This window comes from Sceloporus occidentalis, unplaced genomic scaffold, assembly GCF_023333645.1.
Source record: "Sceloporus occidentalis isolate IW3139 unplaced genomic scaffold, rSceOcc1.0.p SCAF_54, whole genome shotgun sequence".
Classification (NCBI taxonomy): domain Eukaryota; kingdom Metazoa; phylum Chordata; class Lepidosauria; order Squamata; family Phrynosomatidae; genus Sceloporus; species Sceloporus occidentalis.
The window spans coordinates 1,279,441-1,302,927 of NW_028317034.1; the positions used below are offsets into that span (position 1 = coordinate 1,279,441).

Consider the following 23,487-nt stretch of genomic DNA (forward strand, 5'->3'; position numbering starts at 1 on the left):
CTCCAGCCGTCCATCAATTCCCCGGGACCTGCCTCGCCGCACAGCAGTGCCCCTTGAGGAGTGATGACCGGAGGGGAGGTAAGTGTAACTCCCTGAGAACTCCTGAGCCAACTTGCAATCCTTCTCCAGTACCGGCGGTCAAGGGATAGACTGCCGGCGGGAACAACCGGCACCTCGTGTATCCGTGCCCGCAGCCCCCGGAAACCGGGGTTATAGTATCGGGTCTCCGCGAGCTGCGGACGGACCTCCGTCCGCCAGCGACGGGACCCGCGGCGGTGACATAGGGGAAGACTGAGAGTCAGTGCAGTCTACTCTCTTTCTGACCCTACCGTGACATTGAGAGGTCCTCTCCCCCGTAATCATCCCAAGAGTCCCTTTGTCCCCTTGTTCACTAGACCACACCTCTTTTACTTACTCCCTGTAATTCAGGTATAGATCAAATAACACATAAAACGTGAATAAAACATGAAAACTCTATTAGCAGGTATACATAAATAATGTATGGACAAATAGCATTGCAGTTATATATGATCAACAGAACAAGCAAACCCAGCATTGCAGGTATAGATCAACTGGAAATCACATGCCAACTGAGCACTGAGGGTATAGATCAAATATACAACACATGGAAACAGTAATGCAGGTATTGATCAACTGAATAAGACATACAAACCCTGTATTTGCAGGTATACATAAATAATGAATGGAAGCATAGCATAGCAGATATGGACCAACAGAATAACACACAAACCCAGCAGGTATAGATCAGTTGGAATTCACATTAAAAAAAACCCTCAACATTAAAGGTATATTAAAACCCCCTAAATCATAGGCGTAAATCATCAGGTTGCACACCCCAAAGCCAGCCCTGCCATCCACATTGCCAACATAGAACCTGACCAGCAACCAAATTGCACGCATAGGATTTGCCATCTTTGTCCCCAAACAGCCCGCCCTGTGCCATCTTTACTCCATAAACACGCTACCTGTGCCATCTTTGTCCCATAAACACCCTGCTTTTGGCTTTGCACAAATCTATTATATATCTATGATACCCACAAACACTTTTACAGTCACTCACTTTCACTAATTCACATACATTATTTACTCATATTCATTAATGCATTCTCACAAATTCATTAATTATTTCACTCATTCACACAATTCATCCACACATTAATTCATCCTCTCACTCACTTTTCACTCTTTATTTCAATATAGTTTAATTTAGTATATAGTAGTACCCTCCTTTCTCACTATCTACCCCATCTCCCCTTCTCACTTTCTACCCTCTCTCTCCCCCTTCTCACTATCTACCCTCTCCCCCTTCTCACCATCTACCCTCTCACTCTCCCCCTCTTCTCACTATCTACCCTCTCACTCTCCCCCCTTCTCACTATGTACCCTCTCCCGCTTTGTAGTTCACTTACCTTGTAGAAGTCCTGCGGTGGGAGCGCCTCTGTCTCCCTGCTCTGCTGTGGTGCAGGTCATATTCTGGCGCTCAGCATGAAATGCCAAGTCACTGAAGGCAGAGGCCTCGCGGAGGAGAGGAAGGGGCGCCGATCGGTTGCTGAAAACTTATTCGTGAGCGACGAATAGGCACCCTTCTCTCTCCTCTGTGTCTATTAGTGCTTCCTCACGTTGGCTGGACAAAAAAAGATGGTGTTTCAATTGCGGGGGCACACGGAGGGGCACAGCATGTTGTAGTGGTCGGCCTTGGCCTCCTCTGGTCCCCCCGTGCCGACACCACTGCCCACAGAAACACTCCAAGATCTTGTGTAGGGCCTTCCCAGAAGAGTGGAATCTGTTATAGCTGCAAAGGAGGGGGGTTAGAAACTATGTATAAATGTCTATATATTAAGAATACAATGTAATAAAAGTCCCTGTTGGTGTAATGGTCAGGTGTCTCAATACTTTTGTCCATATAGTGTAATTGTGAAATACTACGTTAGTGGATTAGTACTGTCTGAAGAGTCGACCTTTCCTCTATTTGCAGTATTTACTGAAAAGCAGCTTCCATTCCACAAATATGTCCATTTCTTAATAATGCCCACTGCTCTACTTTGTCTGAAAGTGCAGTCACCTACCATAGTAAAATACACATGCTTTCTCACAAACAAAAATTAGGGAAATGGGGCATAGTATCAGACAAGACTTCTAACTCGCCAAAACGTATAAATTCATTAAAAGGGGTTAAAAAAAAAATTACACCTGATATGTATCATATGTAAAATTTATTTTATTCAATTAAATTAGCCGTTTTTATAAAAATAAATGAGTTACTGAATTATGCACTTTTGAGTTGCACTTATGTGTTATGTTATGGGCTCTATAACACAGGGTCTTGAAATATGGAATGTTTAATGTTATAAGTGAACGTTTTATTATGGGCCCTATAACACAGGTTCTTGAAGTATGACATGTTCAAGGTTTTAAGTGACTTATTCGTGATTTCTGTCTCTCTTTCAGCAGTTTATGCAACCCTTAGTTACACACACGTATCACAAAGCTCAAATGTCAAGTACTAGAAATATTATAATGTGACTCAAGTACTTTCACCGACACTGGGTGTGTCCCTTGTTAGTTTTATTGTAAAGACTTCCCTCAAAACTACCTGTCCTGACCTTTTATCAGAGTATACATGTCATGTGTTTCCTCTGATTGAATATGTTTAGTCACCATTAGGTCATATACCTGTTATCTAATTTTAGATTATGTGACATCATTTATACACTCATAGAGATTGCTGCTGCTCAAGTCACAAGGTTGCAAGTTGAACATTCATTGATGTTTTGTACATGCGTACCAGCCAAGATGAACATACTGATGAGCAAGACAGGGTTTAGGGTACAATCAGTTAATTTGACTAGATGTCTCTTTTAATGCTTTAATTTTGGCAGTAGCTTTGGTATTGAAGGAGATTTTCAACTCTTCAAAATTGTAATTGTGATATTACCGTTTTCTCTTGCAGGATGTAGGTGGCGGATGGATAGAGGCAAAGAACCTTCAAGGTGAAAGAGGGCTTGTCCCTGTAGATTATATTGAGGTGAGAGAACAGAGTAACGGTTTAAGATAAAAGCTAGAAACAGACGGGAACCATTCAGACTATCTAATCTGCCTTTTGTCTTGTTCGAAAAACCGCAAACCTTTTTTGTTCCTTGATCTTGTGTTTTATTAAGAATAGCCCTACGACTATCCTGTGTATGTTTAATTTCCCACACTGTATTAATCTCTACCAGTTCTGATGGGAGGATGTTCCACTTATCTGCCAAACTTCCTTACATTGAATCTAAGCCTCTAGGTTTAGATTATGACCTCTTGTCCTAACATCTCTCTTCCTTTGACATATACTTCCCTCTTGTACTTTGCAGTCTACACGTTTGTTACGTCACCTCTGTGTTTTCTGTCCTTCAAGCTGTACATCAGTCTTTCCTGATAACATTATGGGAATTATGGCCTTTTGTGTTTAGTATTTGAAGACTTTTAGAAATATTTCCTTTTCTTACAGTAAATCAGTATTTGAAATTAATGACAGAAAACTTAAAATTAGTCACAGAAAATTATCTGTCTAAATTGTATACTCAATGATGTATTTTCTTTCTAAAAATCACTGAATAATCAAGCATTAACAATGGAAAGTTGAGTCATTGGAAAATAAGCTATAAAATGATGCACATTAACAAACAAAAAATAATTTCTATTTGTCTCCCTCGCAGTAGTCCATGTTACAGCACAGGGAAACTGTTATACTTCTTGCATGTTGTGTGGATAAATGCATTGCATTAAGGGTCGGAGAAAAAGCTTTATTAAATATTTACCGTATAAAGCAACAAGTATCTTCAAGAAATGATATTCTGTATAAAAAGTGTTTCTGGTACAAAGTTTGAAAAGTGGTCTTATTCATAGACACCTTTGGTATGTTCTTGCTGATTGGACCATACCATTAGCATACCTGGAGCTCTCACTCTTATGAGCAGAGGCTCTGCATAGAAGCAAGGGCTAGCCCCAGAGAGCCTTTAGTGGGAAAGAATATGGTGTACAGTTAGCAGAACATGGGCAGGAAGATGATGTGATTATATGAAACCCCCAATATGTTATGTATTACATTTTAATGTATAATGGAATGTGGTTTTGTGGAAGAGACTAAAAAATAACTGAAACTTAACAAAAAGATGCCTAGACATGTTTATTGCATGTCTGCCTCTCTAGGCTTGATCCTACTACTTATTCCTGTGGCCGCGCTCTACAACTCTAAGCGCTGGCATATGACGTTATATCCCGGTACGCTACATGTGTGATGCGGAGTAAGGTCGCTGTGGAGACTGTTCTGGTTACGAGGGAGATTGCTGATCTCCCCAAACATCCCATGGCGAAGTGGCCCTGGGGAAACCGGTCTGCATTTTGCGGCACAGGGGCTACCTCCCCCTAGACCTGCTGGCCTAGGCCTACTCAGCCTAGGTGAGAATGCACCACTGAAGACGTCAATGGATTTGATGGTTTTGTAAAAAAACAAATTCTGGCATTGGTCTGAAAATAAATTGAAATAATCTCCTGTTTTTCATAAACAGTTTACATCTGATGGAGCCTCTGGAAATACAGCTGCAGATCTAGCTTTTTTTGACTCGCTCTCTTCAATAACATCTAACAATGCAAATGCCATAACCAACAACAGTGAACCGGTACGTGAAAGTCACTTTTATCTTGTGGTCTGTAGGAATTGTACTCATAGTTCATGCTTAAGTTTTGATAATTGTACTTTGTGCATGTGTCTATATAAACTTGTCTGCTTTAAAAGTATAAGAATACAATACACTGATAATTTTCCCTTTTTGATGAATTGATACGTGCGTTTGCTTTTTTTTTTTGGAGAAATTTAATAAATACTGTGGACCCCTGTGTGCAGATCACAGAAACTCTACTTTAACTACACTACTGTTTAAAAGTTTGGAGTCACTTATCTGTTTTCACGGAAAACAAGGACATTTCTAGCTGTGCTAACATAAAGGATTTTCTAATGACCTCTAATGCCTCTTAAACTTCGATTAGCTAACACAACATACCATTGGAACACACAGTTATGGTTGCTGATAAAGGGCCTCTGTACGCCTGTGAAGATATTGCATTAAAAGTCACCCGTTTCCAGCTACAAATATCATGAACAATGGCTACACTGTATTTCTAATTCATTTCATGTTATTTTAATGGACAAAATTTGCCTTTCTTTCAAAAACAAGGAGCCCGAGCAGTAGTGTTTATCATTAAAGCATATCTACATTATTTCAGGTAACATGCTTCACTGATGCAGGTTTACATCAGTCTTTTCCACTTTTTTAGTATGAAGAGTTAAACGTCATTTAGTAGGTTTGGGGGCCATCAAAAGACTTTTCCCCTTATTTTCTACTTAATTTTTATAACCTGCCAAAATGTGAGTTTCCTAATGAGTTGTGTTTTCAACAAAGCAGCATGTAATGGAAAAAGTAACGAAGCATAGGTTCTGACGTTTTAGCATAATGTTATTGATCCTGCCGTTTTACAGGCTTGTCAAACCATTGAGCAGTCAACTGTGATTGTGTATTTAATCTCTGAAAACCAAATGTGCAGATTTCACAGCCATTACAGCAAGCCCTGTACACAATAGCTACTACAGGTACTTTCCTGTAGTAGGCAATATATGTGAACAAATCTCACAGGGAATCCATGAAATGTTAAGTAACTAGACATAATATACATTACTTTTTCTAATTCTAATGCTTTACTGTTGTTAACCTCTAAATCACTAGTGAGACTAGCAGAAACTAGACTTGGTCTGCCTACTACACTCCTAATATATAAAATCAAATACCATTTAAAGGTGCAGTCTCTTTCTCAAAACAGCTTGACCAATGACAAAAGCATATTAAGGTACTTGGTAGGTAATATGCGTTTTTATACCAGCAAAACAAAATGAGAAACGCCTACTGAAGATGCTGTAGCTCCAGAGTTCTGACATGCCACCCCTCCATGATTCTGGACATTTTTGGCTGCTAGAAGCAAAGGAAGGCCATTGTGTGGATGAACTTTGGGGATCTCATTAGACCCACCTTGACATCTCACTTAAGCTGGCTGGCGGTGAATATTTGTGCATGAGTACAGCTGAACAGGAGATACTTATTATGGAATGTATTTTATGGAAGGCAAATAACTGATTGGTGGGGAAACTCAGCAATCCTTCTATGCCTTTGCATGCCAAAATGGAAAAAGAAGACAGTTATCATATATTAAGGTGCATATGATGGTGGAGTGTGTCACTAAGGAGAACTTAAATGATTTATAATAATTGATTGTCTCTCTTAATTATAGCTTCTGTCCAAGCTACACCCAGGAGTGATTTATTTATCTGTGGTGCTGCCCTAGGCCCGACCTAAGGCAGTACCCCCAGTCACCTTAGCATCCGCAGTCAGCTTCTCAAGTACAATAAATACAATTTAATGGAGTCTATGGAGACTTTGCTGAGCTGGGACATCCTCCATAGCTGAAATAGAGCTGTTGGGGAAATCAATGATCTGTCATGTAAATGGCTAAATGTGCGGCAGGACATCAGGCTGCTTGATAAACCAAGGGTCATACCCAGGGGCCTGCCCCCCCATGCTTGCCACCGTAGCCGTTGGCCTAGGTTGGGATACATCACTGATGCCCAGAGTACTGTTCTGTTGAATGATATCCTGTCTTACTGACATTTTGTTTTACTTTTCTGAATTGTATCGAACTTCTGCTTTAGTTACTTCCTCACCACTTCCTACTTAAGTATTCTGAAAAGTTAATCTCAGTGCCTATTCCTGTTCTACCTCTGAAACTTCCTTTCCTGGCACTCGCATTTTTTTTGCATTCCATTATTATCTTTATTTTTGCTGACAGCAGGCCCGGACTGGGACAAAAAATAGGCCCGGGCATTTAAGCCTGAGCAGCCCATATTTATTTATTTATTTATTGTTAAAGCCCACCCTTCATGTACCATCTTTGCATTTAATCATTCACACAAATCATTAACACATTCATTAATGCAGTCTCACAAATCATTCAAGCAATTCATCCACACATGAATTCATTAATTGTCATACGCATTCACACAATTCATCCACACATTTATTCATTCATTCTCATACGCATTCACACTACCCCCTCTCATCATCTTATCTGCCCCTTCTCACTATGTTCCCCCTTTTCACTATGTAACCCCCTTCCCCACTTCTCAATATGTACCGCCTCTATCTATCCCCTCTCCCCCTTTCTCACTACCTAACCCCCCTCTGCCCCTTCTCACTGCAGCCCTTTCCCTCACCCTATTTACCTTGTTGCCAGAGCAAGCAGCAACTGCGACCGCGCCTGTGGCAGGGCAGGATTGACTTAGGGGCTGATGGAGCTGCAGCTCCAGGCTCCTACCTTAAAATAGGCCCAGTCAGAACCGGACTGACTGGGCCTATATGGCCGCATTAAGGCAGAGCCCCTTAAGCCCGCCGCAACTGCAACCGGGTCCGCCACTCTAAGGCAGAGCCGGCCTTAGGTGTTCTGGCGCCCTGTGCGGACTACTCCTCTGGTGCCCCCCCATCCCAAAAAAAGAAAGGAATAAAAACTTGTAACAAAACTCCCCTTTCTCACTATCTATCCCCCTGTATCACTATCTACCACCTCTGCCTCTTCTCACTGTTATCATTATATACTGAGGCAGACATTGACGGTGGTACAGCATAATACTTATCACTATATACTGAGGCAGAAATTGATGGTGGTACAGCATAACACCTACCACTATATACTGCGGCAGACAATGACGGTGGTACAGCATAACACCTATCACTATATACTGAGGCACACATTGACAGTGGTACAGTGTAATCCCTATCACTATACATTGAGCCAGACATTGACAATAGTGCAGCATAACCCCAATCACTATATACTACGCCAAACATTGTTGTGGTGTAGGCCTACCACTTCATTGTCTGGCTTAGTAGTAGGGATGCACCGAAACTAATTCTGGACTGAAACCGAAAATGCAGCATTTACCTGTCCGAAACCGAATATGACCTCCCCACACCATAAAAAAAACCCTTTTATTTAAAGTAAGTAACACACCAAAATAGGACAAAACAATTAAAAAACAATATTATATGTATATATATATATGATTGTTAACAGCAATCACATTCCTATCATGCCCAGGCATACCCAGATTCCAGGATGTACTCGCAGACTTGGCATGATAGGAGTATGATTGCCCTATCTACCCCTTCTCACTCCCTTCTCCCCTATCTACCCCCTTTCCCCCGTCTCACGCCCTTCTCCCTATCTACCCCCTCCTAACTATCTACCCTCTCCCTCTTTGAAGTTCACTTACCTTTCAGGAGTCCTGCGGTGAGGGTGCAAGGCCTCTGCCTCCCAGCTCTGCCACTGTATGGAACAGTAAAGAGTGATGGGAGTTATGATGTACTTTTAGAGCATAATTAGATCATGAAAAAGACATTGGAAATGGTACAGCATAACACCCATCACTCTCACACACTTACCAATCCACACATATATACCAATCCACACCTATATACCAATCCACACCTATATACCAATCCACACCTATATACCAATCCACACGTATATACCAATCCACACGTATATACCAATCCACACGTATATACCAATCCACACGTATATACCAATCCACACGTATATACCAATCCACACACATATACCAATCCACACACATATACCAATCCACACACATATACCAATCCACACACATATACCAATCCACACACATATACCAATCCACACACATATATACCAATCCACACACATATATACCAATCCACACATATATATACCAATCCACACATATATACCAATCCCCACATATATACTAATCCACTCTCACTGAATATTTTCCTACCTTTCCTCTTTTCTCCTTACAGCTCCTTTTCCTCCTCTTCGCTCCTCTTCTTCAGTTCTTCTGTCTTCTTCCGGGTCAGAGGGCACGGACAGCGGTGGGCGCGGCTTCAGTGTTGTGCGCCGGGATCTAATAACAAACCCCGGCGCACAGCAGCTGTTGCCGCGCGGATCACAAGGGAGCTAAAGACCTCCGGCTCCCTTGAGTGATTTTAAGCCGGGTTGAACCCGGCTTAAAATCACTCAAGGGAACCGGAGGTCTGTTAAAGACCTCCGATACCGCTCCCTTGCGAGCCTGCTCCTCCAGCGGCGGACATTACTGTCCGTCTCTGGAGGGGTGCCGGGTGCCGCAAGTTGGCACCCCCTGATGAGCGGCACCCGGTGCGGACCGCCCCCTAGAGTGTGACGCCCTGTGCGGTCGCACACCCCAAAGGCCGGTCCTGCTCTAAGGGGCCGGGAAGCCCCCACCAGGGCCGGCCTTAGGGGTTTGCGGCCGCACAGGGTTTAAATTAAAACATCGGGGGTTTTTTTCAACTTTATTTAACATCCTCCATGTTAAATAAAGTTAAAAAAACTTTATTTAACATGGAGGATGTTAAATAAAGTTAAAAAAACCCCGATGTTTTAATTTAAACCCTGTGCGGCCGCAGACCCGTAAGGCCGGCCTTGGTGGGGACTTCCCGGCCCCTTAGAGTGGCGGACCCGGTCGCAGTTGCGGCGGGCTTAAGGGGCAGGTGCCCCTTATGCCCTGCATTAATGCGGCCGTAGGTAGGGTAGGGGCCTGGAGCTGCAGCTCCATCAGCCCCTAAGTCAATGCGGCCCTGCCGTGGCCCGGCCCACCGGGCAAACGCCCGGTGTGCCCGATGGCCAGTCCGGGCCTGGCTGACAGTATCCAAATATGCCTTTCCTCCTTTGTTTCTTGCATCTTCAATTGCAGTCTATCTTGCTTTCATTCTCTTTCAAAATTTCTGTTGTTACTACCATGAAGCACTTCTAATCACTCCTGCTTCTACAGTACACTGAACCAAATACATAACCTGTCCTAGAGCTTGTTAGGTGATCTTACCTGGTTTATTCCTTCTTATATTAAATATAAACTGTGTTAAAGAAAAACTGTGCATTTTCTCTCAGAGCCACATACAGCTCTCCTGCAAAGAATACAGCACTGCAAACATTGTTTTTTTTCCCACTACAAAAGGTCGGCAAAGCACTTGTTTTTGGATTATGTAAACCGTGATCATCTGAATATTTTATATCTGTTTAGTACAAAGTTCTGGAAGCACCCTCTGAATCTGGATTTTAGATCAATACAAGCTATTAATACACAAATGTTTCTTGCATTTGAGAGACACTTAATAATGAATTATTTATTTTATTTATGCTGATGGATTGGTGCACCCCCATTTTTTCCTGTAAATAAAATATACAGTATCTCACAAAAGTGAGTACACCCCTCACATTTGTGTAAATATTTTATTATATCTTTTCATGTGACAACACTGAATGTAAAGTAATGAGTGTAAATCCTGTATAACGGTGTACATTTGCTGTCCCCTCAAAATAACTCAACACACAGGCAGTAATGTCTAAACCATGGCAACAAAAGTGAGTACACCCCTAAGTGGAAGTGTCCAAATTGGGCCCAAAGTTTCAATATTGTGTGGCCACCAATATTTTCCAGCACTGCCTTTACCCTCTTGGGCATGGAGTTCACCAGAGCTTCACAGTCCTTTTCCACTCCTCCATGACGACATCACGGAGCTGGTGGATGTTAGAGACCTTGCCCTCCCCCACCTTCAGTTTGAGGATGTCCCACAGATCCTCAATAGGGTTTAGGTTTTAGTCGGCAGTACTCATGCAGGCCCAGACCATGACACTCCCACCACCATGCTTGACTGTAGGCAAGACACACTTGTCTTTGTACTCCTCACCTGGTTGCCGCCACACACGCTTGACAGCATCTGAACCAAATACGTTTATCTTGGTCTCATCGGATCACAGGACATGGTTCCAGTTATCCATGTCCTTAGTCTGCTTGTCTTCAGCAAACTGTTTGTGGGCTTTCTTGTGCATCATCTTTAGAAGAGGCTTCCTTCTGGGACAACAGCCATGCAGACCAATTTGATGCAGTGTACGGCGTATGGTCTGAGCACTGACAGGCTGACCCCCCCACCCCTTCAACCCCTGGACCAATGCTGGCAGCACTCATACGTCTATTTCCCAAAGGCAACCTCTTGATATGACGCGGAGCACGCGCACTCAACTACTTTGGTCGATCATGGCGAGGCCTCTTCTGAGTGGAACCTGTCCTGTGAAAACACTGTATGGTCTTGCCCACTGTGATGCAGCTCAGTTTCAGGGTCTTGGCAATCTTCTTATAGCCTAGGCCATCTTTATGTAGAGCAACAATTCTTTTTTTCAGATCCTCAGAGAGTTCTTTGCCATGTTGGACTTTTAGTGACCAGTATGAGAGAGTGTGAGAGCGATACCACCAAATTCAACACACCTGCTCCCCATTCACACACTAACGAGTCACATGACACTGGGGAGGGGAGATGGCTAATTGGGCCCAGTTTAGACATTTCCACTTATGGGGTGTATTCACTTGTTTTGCCAAGGTTTAGACATTAATGGCTGTGTGTTGAGTTATATTTGAGGGGACAGAAAATTTACACTGTTCTACAGGCTGTACACTCACTACTTTGTAGCAGAGTGTCATTTCTTCAGTGAAAAGATGAAAATATATAATAAAATATTTACAAAAATGTGAGGGTGTTCTCACTTTTGTGAGATACTGTACATATATACACTTTACATATGTTGTGTGTGTGCGTATCTGTATATACATATAGATAGATATATGTGTTGGAGTACCTTACTGGGGTTTGCCTGATAATACTGTCAAGGAACTCCCCTTTTCGTAGTAAATAGACTCCTTGGTTCTTGTCAAATGCCGCAACTTGAGAGTTCTGGAGTAGTCTGCCATCCTGTGGTAAGACAACCTTTCACAGCAAAATTGGTGTCCTTTTCTGAATCTTACTCATTGAAAGCTTTTTACTAGAAATTTGCCTTTAGGGATTTTGTCCTTGATGCGTCAAAGTGCAGCTTTTTCAATAAGTCTCTTGTGTGAGTGTGTAATGTGGAAAGTAGAAAATTTTACTTTTTAATGTAATGTATATTTATTATATAATCGAATGTATTATCATTACTGTTAAATACTGATTCAAGTTGCAAAAAAAGTGTAAACATGTCAATTCGTAAAGGTATGTTTGACACAGAAGCACAGAAAATGTTAAAATATATTTCCATTTTCTTTTCATTTCTATAAAAGCGGAATGCATACAAAAATTATTTAGAACTTCTTTGTTGAGAGAATGTAGAATATTTTGGAACTGGAATGTATCCACAATGTAAATATTATATGTTTTTATCCTTAAAGGAATGGCAATGTAATGCAGCCCGGTGGAAAAAAATTTGCTTTGAATTCAAACCTATTATTTTGGTTATGTTGAGTCTTAGAGTCATTTGTGGACACTGAATGGGATCTTTACTAAGTGGTTAGTTACTGAGAGATTCCTCTCGTTTTGTGATCTGCATTGAAATATGTTGAGGGAATCTAGAAGGCAAAATTACCATGTTTATAAGTGGATCACAGTATTATGCAATCTGATGATTATAGGACAAGGAAGATTAAATTATAGTAGCCAAAGCTATGTTTTGGCATATGCTTTTTGGTGATTTATTGTTTTGCGTGGTGTTGGCCTGATCATAGTTTTAGGTGTTTCTCTTTGATATTCTTCTATCATTCCTTCCTGCTTTGGTGCCCTGCTTTTTTCCAATGTGTGATGCGTACTGGCGTACCACGGAGTTCCATATGCAATATAAACTTCGATAAATAAACCACCTGAGACTGATCAACTATTTTCTTGATTCAGGCAAACAATGCAAATGATCCATGGTCAAGCTGGAATGCACCCAAACCTCCCACGACAGAAAGTGCAAGCGACCCTTGGGGTACAAGTCAAAAAAATGCCACATCGAATAATTGGGAGTCCTCTACATTTGGACACCCACAGGCCTACCAAGGACCAGGTGAGACCCAGAAGACTGTTCAAATGACTTTATTATGGTTAATTTGAGGGAGGCACTGTCTTTTGAAGAATAAACACTGTAAACTTTTATGTAAAATACATTGTCTCCCTTTTTTGGGACACTGTAAAAAGAACGGTAAGTGGGGGAGGTGTTACATAGAGCTACAAAATAATCTCAAAGTAAAATTGAATTCATTATCTACATGGATATTAAACACAAGGTTGTATGATTGCTTCTTACATCTTAAACTTCTGTAAACAATTTCTATACAAAAGTTATTATTTATAATGTACCAGATAAATGCTTTAGCCAGGAGAAAACAAAATCTAACTTTTTTTCATGAAAACATCTCATTAATATATTTAAATTTTTTTGTAGTCTTGCACAAGTAAGAGAGACTGGTTTATCTAAAATTGATTTGTTTCAGTAACTACATTTAACATTTTATATATACAAATAAAGAGTGAATAGGGTTTGTGCTTCCTATCACTTTTTCTGCACCTTATATATTTATATGAAACATTATGGGCCATGAACATATGCACGTATGACTATAAATTTACATGTAAATTCTAATCTAATAATTATTCTGGATGGTTTTTTTTTCCCAGCTGTGGATGAAGATGACTGGGATGATGACTGGGATGACCAAAAGTCCTCTCCTCCAGGTTACCTTGGTGAGGGACATGAGGCAGGGGGAGGAGCTCAGCGTGGACCTGGGAGACAAACATCCATGAAGATACCCCTCAACAAGTAACAACATCTCTGTACTTATTTGCTATGTTGTTTAGGAGTTCAACCACTGCTGCCCAAATAGAGACCTACTGGCCACATGCGGACACATGCTGTGATTTTATAAGGACGTCATACTGCTAAATCCTATAGGAATTTGTTACATTACTATTTTACATGAAAAACTGTGATCTAAGTAATATAACAATACGTGGGCACAGCTATAACACAAATAGAAGTTCTGAAGGCAGGTTTACTGTGATAAGAAAATGATTCATAACAAAAAAGGGTAACTGTCCCTGACAGCCCCACTAAAGAAGAATGCATGTCACAGTACTCGAGTACAAGTACTGTAATATGCAATTTACCAAAAAGAAAAATAGTTTCCAGAGGTAGAAGCTGCAGCTGCCCTAGTCCTCCAAGATCCAAGGATTCTTGCCACTGTGGCAGCAAAACACTTAGTTTGAAGTCAATGGCATCTCTTTGCAGACCCTTATACACAAGGGTCCGAATAGCATTCACCAAGCCAGTGCTGGAGCTAGATAGCAGTAAATATATCACATGTATGGAAGATAGCTGTGGGAAGGGAGAGGGGTAAATACATATGGAGGGATTCTGCATAATCCCCCATGCATTTGCAAAAGGGGTATCTCTCAGCTATCATACATATTAATGTGTATGTAGTGGCTGGAGTGTCTCTTTAAGTTAATGCGTAGCCCATCAAAAAAGGTTTGTTAGTGGTTACTTTTGTTATAGTTTGATAACTCTTTTCGTATATAATATATAATCGCAAATAATATGATTTTTATTACAGAAGTATCTGTTTATTACTTTAAATGTTTATTTTCCCTATAGATTTCCAGGATTTGCAAAATCCGGGGTTGATCAATATCTCATGGCGAAACAGCTAGGAAAATCCAAAGAGAAAATTCCAATAATTGTAAGTTGTTTGTTTTTTCCCAGAGTTCTTTTCTCATGTTTCTTTGGAAATAGTTTCTTGCACCTTTAGTTGTTATGTTACTATACTCATATCATATACTCATATCTGAGGCAGGAACCATGGCTCAGGATGAAGCTCTTGACCTGTCAATAATAAAATGTACATTGGTCATCTTTGGCATCAATAGAAGCATATGAATTTATACAACACCATTATTATTTTTCAATGAAATTCCACGTGGTCTAGTTGGATCAGTGTTCTTAAACCCACTTATTCCTTAGAATCGTATTGGGATAGGGTAGGCAGTCTTTCAGGGATAGGTGGCAACAGGCTTTGTGCTTCTTAATCTCATAAAGACACTTTGGTTTTAAGTTTAATGTAATGTTAGTTACATTAGAAGTCTTATTTCATCCTGTTCTTCCAACATAAAGTGAGCTTGTGTCTCTGTGGGGAGTATCACAAGCTTGACTGTTGGGGTCCCTGGTTTAGTACAAAGCCCAACCAAGTGGCCCAGTAATAAAGTGTCCCAAATAACATCAAGCAAAATAAATATACATTTCTACCAATATGGACATGTCTGAGACATACACGCAATGGTACTTTTTGATTCCTTACCTATGGTTACATGGGCTTACTCATTTGTCTGAGCATGTTGTTTAGCTATGTCTTTAGAGCACACTACAGACATGATTTGGCAGATTGTATTCTCAGTGGGCAATGTCCATCTGTGTCCTACACATGATGCAAAATGGATTCAGTCATGTTCAAAACCTTCTTGTTTGCTCTGGGGAAATTATATGGCATCACAGTTAGCACATACATAATGCAAACTGTTTAGGCCATGGCCAAAATGAGATAGAAATCAAAGAATCTTAACGGGTAATTGCACTCCCTGGTGTGTTCTGTCTTTTATGTTAAGTAACATATGCACAAAAGGTACATAATACATTTTCCTTTACCTTTTGGGATGTCTAGAGAAGTATGGCACTTCTCTAGAATGAAAACTCACGTATATCTCCGTGTAATTTCTATCAAACTCATTGTCGTTATATTATATGTTTTATAAAAAAAAATCTTAACTTCCTAAGCACCCACGCAATGCCATTATTCTGTCAAACTGATAATTGCAAGTCAGACAAGAGACTTCGCTTTAACACTCAATTACTTCAAGTCTCCTTTATATAACACTAGGTAAAATAATTGTTTTTGTGCTTATAAAAACAGACCAAAAAAAATATTAAAAACCCCATCTAAAAAAAATTAAGGGACGGTCTAATTTCCTTGTCACCCCTACTATAGAAGAATGCCTGTTAAAGGACTCTGTGTGTACTTTATTATGCATTCTTTCAAAACCGGGGGGGAAAAAAGCACTTCTGACACAGAAGTTTCAGTCCTGCTGTAAAAGCTGCCCTCTTCCTCCGTGATCCATGATGTTTGTTGCCAACAACAGGCTTCTTAAATCTATCAATCAGTGTCAGAAAGGAGCAAACCACATTTCCATCAGGGCATTTAGATGACAGATGTGAAAAAGGACAAAAACGCAGAATCCCCCCCATGCATTGGCTAAATGCATTAAAGTGCATATGATCGGTGGAGTGCCTGTTTAAGATGCAAAAATCTTGTCTGTTCTACACTGTTCACTTGCCACTTGATAATGCCATAATACATTTCCATTATGGATCGCAGATTGGAGATTATGGCCCGATGTGGGTTTACCCAACCAATACCTTTGACTGCATTGTAGCCGATCCTCGTAAAGGCACCAAAATGTATGGGCTGAAAAGCTATATTGAGTACCAGCTAACAACAACAGTAAGTAAAATGAACATTCTACAGCAATGGCATTATGTAAATAATATATACTACCTGTAATGGTCCACATATACAATGCCAACTTGTGTTTCCTCTGAATCACCAGTCATTTAGTTTACTCTTGTCATCTGTTGCCTGTGAACACCTCTACAGATTTTGTCATCATTACGTTTGTTAATTAAAGCCACCTATAGCCTGTTTTTTTTTTAATTAACTAGCATCATTGTTTTGGAGGTAGCTACTTTGAAATAAGGAATCTTTATCCCCTCCTCATTATCCTATTGTTCACTCATAGCCTATGGCGGTTATTATTCTGTATTGACCTAGTGGTTCAGTCTCCTTTCTACATATTTTATTTTCAATTTTGATTGCCCAAATAAATATTTTAAGCTTTCCGTATTCAGTACTGAACAGTAACTTTGTACAAGTTATTCAAGTAAGCACAATATGGATACCTTATATGTTAAGCAGTCATTTTTAAAATAATTGAAGCCTTTGTGTCCTAATGTGTTCATAATGACTTTTTAGTTAGATATTCAGTACAGAGTGGTCAAGTATGTAACGTAATGGTGAAAGTATTACTAACACACATTACACCTCACCTTTCATCCTAGCTCTCTTGTTAACTCTCGGCAAACTCAGTTAGTGAGGCCTCTGGTGAGTTACTACGCCATGGAGCCATACCTGTCAAAACCCTGATATGAAACAATTTGTGTCATTTTATCTCCCAGGCCTTTCCTTTTTTTATCGTATGTCCCTCTTCCTTCATTGCCATTTTCTTTATAAACCTTTTGCCATTTCTCTCTTTTCAGAAGCCTTTTCCTGAGTACCCAGTCAGCCATTTCCTCCCATTAGCACCCCTCTTCAGTTATCACTCGGAGTGTTTTCTATTTCCTAGCTTCGTTACCCTACCGTGATTGTAAAAATCATGCTACTTTTTCCATAATCATTTGACTGGTCCTTCATTTGGTCATTATGTGTTTTCTAGTGTGCTTACCTGTGTTTAAGAACTACTAGAGGGTTGTGTACTCTAGCTCAAGGATGGACGTGTCCAAGGATCCAGGCAGTTAGTTAGCTAGTGACTAACCGTTTGTTGTTTTACATTGTTCCACATGTATGTATCCCAGTTGATTCCTAAATGCTATATTACCATGCATGGGTCTTGCAATGAAGCACAAGAAGTAAGAATTTAAAAAAAAATCCAATAGTGTCCCCATCCAGCTCTTCTCTTATATCCTTATTTAGCCTTATTTATCTTACCATATTTTCCTTTCTGTTTTCCAGAACACAAACCGTTCAGTAAATCACCGGTACAAACATTTTGACTGGCTGTATGAGCGTCTACTAGTGAAATTTGGGTTAGCCATACCCATCCCCTCTCTTCCAGACAAGCAAGTTACAGGTAATTAAATACAATTTTAATGCGTATATTTATTTCAGCATATATACGTATGCAGTGGTCAAAAACCATATTATATGTATTCAGTCTGTTTCCATAAATAGCAGGAAAAAAACAATAAGCTTGTTTAGTATTATAAATGATCACAGGTGAAGTGCTTAAACAAACGTAATAAGTGTTGCTGGTTTAGTATAATGTTTAGAATTTTCCATACAAGTTTATACATGGAAAACGTCATCATTGGTTGTAGATACATACCATCCATAAACATTATGATTTAGCAAATCTTAAACACTCATTTCATGTAAAATGCATATTGGATTTGCATAGACACCAATGCATTTTACTGCATGTAAATCAGTGCGTGCCTTCTTTGTTTTTTTAGTGTTAGTGAGACTCATGGAAATGCACTGCAGACCGGTACAACACCAGTGCCGGAAGCATGCTTGGTTTGCTTCATGGTAGGAGAAAAATGAGACATTGGTCTTATTTTGTAACTTAAGTAACTAAAGTACGCCTAAATATATTGCATATCTTTTGAAAAGGAACAGTCTTAGGTCTCTCGTTCCTTCCCTTTTGTCCTTCCTTTCTAGCAGCTCAGAATTCTTGCTGGTTATGAATCTATCACATTGTTCTACAGCCTCAAAGTCTTATAGAAACTCTAACTCAAACTGTCTCTTAGCCCTTAAAAGGTTATAAAATGCATTGGAATCCATGCAAAATGGACCCTAATATGCATAAAAAAAAGTTGGTTGACTAGATTGCCCATCAGAGCTGGTCTGTGAATAACTATTGTGCATTAATAGCAAATATCTGCTATTACTATTTTATTTTCTTGCATACTGTTATGTGCCTTAACAGAGGGACTCCGGTGCCAGATCAGGGCTGTTGTTTAATTCTCAAACGCATGCATTTTCAAGAAAGCAATCAATCATACAGTACAGTATATTCAAGTTAACATTTAAATTAGATTGGTAATGTGACTTTTCATCCCATCACAACCATCAAGTTAAGTTAGAGTCTCCACGGTAGGGCTGCAACTAACGATTATTTTCATAAATGATTAGTTGGGCAATTATGCTTTCGATTAATTGGATTAAAAAAAAGTATTTTTTCCATTTATTTAAAATAATTTAATGAGGGGACCAGGGAAGTTAATGATGGGAACTGAGGAGCGGATCAGATCGAAGGGTGGGAGGGAGTTTATTTAAACTGATGTAAAAGAGGGTGGTAGTTTGATAAATTTTTTCTGTGGTTCTTGTGCTCATAAGCCCCAGATAGAGCGGAAAGGCTGTTTAGGAAGTGTAGTTTCTGCGCTGTTTAGTGACCCTTAATGCAGCATGTGTGTGGGTGTATCTGTGTGTTTTCTACCCACTCACTGCCTGGCACTGAACCCTTTCTTCCTTTCGTGTTAATGCCAGATGTGTCCAACAGGAAGAGTGTTACATGCAGATGTGATTACTTCATCACTTATAATATAATAAATTATAAAATTAGTTTTTCAAACATGGCTTCTCCATTTTGGTTTGATTTTTGTTGGAAAAAAACATAGTATTCAAAGAGGGTGTACTTTCTTTTTCACACGACTGAATATGTAAAAATAGGCTCATATTTCTAGCACGTGTACTGGAGTAAAAAAGTTTTATAGTATGTGTATTGTATTTATTTGCAAAAAAAATGTAAGCAAATAAAAAAAGCGTAAAAAGAAAGTACAAAAAAACAAAAGAAAGTACAAAAAAACAGAAGCATAGGCCCATTGGGCCACTGTTTTGTGATGCCCCCTCGGGCCAGTGACTGCCAGTCCTCTCCTACATATTACGGTAGGTCACATTAGTTATTGTTAGGTAGGCCATTGATTCTACATGTTTACTTTTTTCGCAAATATCAAGCAGTAACTATACATGAAAGCGTGTCCATCATTCATTATCACTAATGAATATTTTAAACGTTTCTCGATAAATAATTCACAGCACAATTGGCATATAACGCATATCTGAAATATTTATTTTATAATTAGGCCTCCTTTCATCTTGAGTTGACCTGTGTGATCTAATTTACAGTTATGAACTGTTTTAACCAGTCTTGCACCTAGTAATATAGGAATGCCTATATAGTAAGTGTCAATGCACTGTAAGGTACACTCCAGCTATCTTATGCACTTTAATGCATATGATAGCTGTGTGGTCTCTTTAAATTTTCACTTTGTTAGTTTCCACATCCCCCAGCAAAATAAATACCATGCAGGAAGTCTATTCTGCAAAACAATTTTGTTCAGACCCATATGCGCATGTGTGGTAAGGCCTCATATTGAGTACTTTCCTGTCCCTGATTGGCTGTTTTGCTTTAATTTTAATTTGTGTTATCGTTTTGGAAGAATCCACATTAAAGTACTCACAGATAACATGAATAAGCATTCTCCTATGGTGGGTGGGTGTTTTACGGACACTAAACTGTCCCTTTCACTACATGCGCTCATATACAGCATTAGGGGTGGCCTTGAAAGTACTAAGCATATGTTACCTGTATATAGTGAAAACTTTTTTGGTTGATTTTTATCTTTCCACTGTTTTCAAGTTCATCTTAGGCAAAGTAGTGCATATTTTCTTGAGATAACTAAACAAGCAAAAGTCAGCACATACAGTTATACTGAAATAGGGAAACAATCCCACCTAGTGGTAACTGCTCATAACTGCAGGTTTTCAAAGTCACAGCAATCCCACCTAGTGGTAACTGCGTGTAACTGCAGGTTTTCAAAATCACAGCAATCCCACCTAGTGGTAACTGCTTGTAACTGCAGGTTTTCAAAGTCACAGCAAAAATATTTTACTTTGAACATTATAGTATAGTGATGTGTTCAGTATAGCGCTGTAATGTAGTTAAAAAGTTGAACAAAATAGATTTTAGAACATTCTTTTCCAACAAACATCATCTCTATCTGCAGACCTGGAGGGTGCTACTGTAGGCAGTAAGGATACTTTGGGTGACTTTCCCTGCTGAAACACCACATTAAGCTGACAGTTTATGGCAGTGTTATGTCTAACGATGTCCTTCCTTTGTAGAGATTCATGAGTCATAGAGTCCCTCAGGGTGACATTGATTGTCCTCCACCAGGCAGTATGTTTGTCTAGTAGACTGTACTAAGATGACAGAACTAGAATGAGTGAAAATGACTGTTGGTATTGTTATACAGAAACACTGGACCTTGTATTGAAACTATAAATGTATACTGTAATCAGGACACTTGCAGACCATGAAATACATAAAGTGTCTGTTAATAAACACTTGGCTCCTATAGTTTGCCCCTTTTGAAGTAGTAATACTAAAGTTGTTTCTATTGACTACCACATAAAGGTATGTACTGTAACATATTGAGAAAGCAACTTGGAAAATATTTCTCAAATAGGTGAGAAAGACACAGACACAGAAACCAACCTTAAAAGTATTTTTGACCTGGGATCTATTGTACGTCCAGATTCTTGGATAAAAAATAACTTTTGCATTTGCATATTTTCTGATTTTCTGTCATGGAGTTTGTTTGTTTTGCTCTACTGGTCTAGGGGAATAAGCTAACTAAATGTCCTTGCATGTGATATACTTATCACCAGTCAGCTCCACAGCTGACTCGATAAATGCTGCGGGCAAACAATGGGAGGGTGTTTAAGCAGCCAGTTGGTGGCAGGTATCATCAGACCACAGAGGAGGAGGGCTGATGCAGAGCTGCAGCTTCTACCTGTGTTGAAGAATGAAGAATGCCTATTAAAGTATTTGCAGAGTAGTTTAAAATGCATTTTTTTTCTAGTGGGACAGTAAACTCTCTCTTAATCAACGAACACTTAAATTTTTTTGTGATGTGGCCCTTCTGCAGAATTCCCATATGCATTTGCCCCAGGTACTTGTCATGCATGTTTGGCAGAGCACATCTCCCAATCAGTTCCAGTGCTGGCTCAACGAATACAATGGAGGGGGACACCCCCATACCCATGCGCTCCTAATGCTGCGTGAGACATTGATTGTTTAGGGAGCTCCTGAAATATGTGTACTACATATAGTGGTATAAGTGGTATTTATATGTAAGGCATGTATGTTTTTGTTTCCGAAGACTTTTTACAATTATTTTAAGAAGTCAAAAATGATTTATGTTGCTGGAAGTGTGTCCTTCAAATAAGCCCCTGGTGGCTACTTATGTGACCATGTATAGAAGAAACCCAAAGAGAAATACCAGCATGTTAATCGTTTACTGGAACGACTAATGTTTACAGGATCCTGTTTATTAGGTTCTTTCTCCATGAAGTGCAGCTGTTTCGTGTTTTTCACGTAGTAATCGGACTACAGATGCATGTTTCTTTTCACAATCCTTGTTAATGCCGTGTGCATAGATGTAAACATTGTTAGTGTGTTTATGTGGCTGTCCTTTGTGATACAAATTCATCTTTCTGAAGGTAAAATGAGGAAAATGTGAATAAACAGGCTCTGATACTATGCCTTTATATTTTGATGTTCTCTGGACATGAATGTACAGAAAGTAAAGGGAATCTGTGTACATTGTACAGACAGGCAGCCTTTTTAACGGTGGAGAAATAAACAGATTAATTAGATTTTTGTTATATAATTTAGCAGTGTAGTATATTTCATTATAATTAAACCATAGTATATTTACAGTGGAGCTGTCACCTTCACAGGTTTTACCGTAACCAAATTTGTTTATGAAAACTGCCTATAGCTTGTGCTTATTGTTTGTCAACCAGTGTAATTATTTTTGAGATAGTGGGCAAAGCCGGTTGCCGACAGTACAGGTGCCTGTAGTGTTAATAACGTGGTCAGCTCTTTACTGTTGGATCCTCAATGCCCACACCTGTACTGTTGGTGAACGCCGCTGCCCACAGGGACATTCAGTTTTCTAAGAGTGTGCAAAGCTTACCTGTAACAAAAAGTTTGCTTAATAATTTTCTTAAGAGTTAAAAAAATATACTTAATTGGCACTTTAAGCATGTATTCCAATTCATATGAATCAGGTTTTTGAACTATATATATATATATTATATATAATGTGTGTGTGTGTGTGTGTATATATATATATATATATATATATATATATGTATATCCATGTTCATACAGTGCTAGGATACTTCTTCCAATGCCTATATGGCAACCATAATCACTAAGTGCCACATAGGTGGTTATGATTATTTTAGTTGCTGGTCATAATCAATTACTGCAGTATTTAACTTTGTGTAGTGTCTCTGAATATAGACTGATTAACGGTTAACCCATTTACGTACAGTATATATTGTGTGTGTGTGTGTGCAAACATATAGTCATTTACCCTAGAGAGATCTTTTGTGCATTTTGTTAGTTGTGTGTATACTCTGTATTCTAAAAGACGTGTCCTTTCCCTTCCATTGTAGGGCGCTTTGAAGAAGAGTTCATAAAAATGCGAATGGAAAGGCTACAGGGATGGATGACACGAATGTGTCGTCATCCGGTTGTTTCAGAGAGCGATGTTTTCCAGCAGTTCCTTAATTTTCGAGATGAGAAGGTAAAAAACTTGAACCAAAGAATAATATCTAGTGATACATTTTGTATAATAATTGTATAG

At 39.5% G+C, this 23,487-nt stretch overlaps 1 protein-coding gene across 1 annotated transcript in view; it reads left to right on the forward strand.

The window, feature by feature from the left end:
* Positions 1-23,487, forward strand: part of LOC149288013 (sorting nexin-9-like) — a 44,907-nt gene that overhangs the window by 15,322 nt on the left and 6,098 nt on the right. Inside the window, exons 3-10 of the mRNA XM_089492154.1 lie at positions 2,972-3,046; positions 4,569-4,679; positions 12,852-13,008; positions 13,620-13,761; positions 14,596-14,680; positions 16,367-16,492; positions 17,777-17,894; positions 23,297-23,427. Of these exons, the coding sequence (XP_089348280.1) occupies positions 2,972-3,046; positions 4,569-4,679; positions 12,852-13,008; positions 13,620-13,761; positions 14,596-14,680; positions 16,367-16,492; positions 17,777-17,894; positions 23,297-23,427 (945 nt within the window). The remainder of the gene's footprint in view (positions 1-2,971; positions 3,047-4,568; positions 4,680-12,851; positions 13,009-13,619; positions 13,762-14,595; positions 14,681-16,366; positions 16,493-17,776; positions 17,895-23,296; positions 23,428-23,487) is intronic.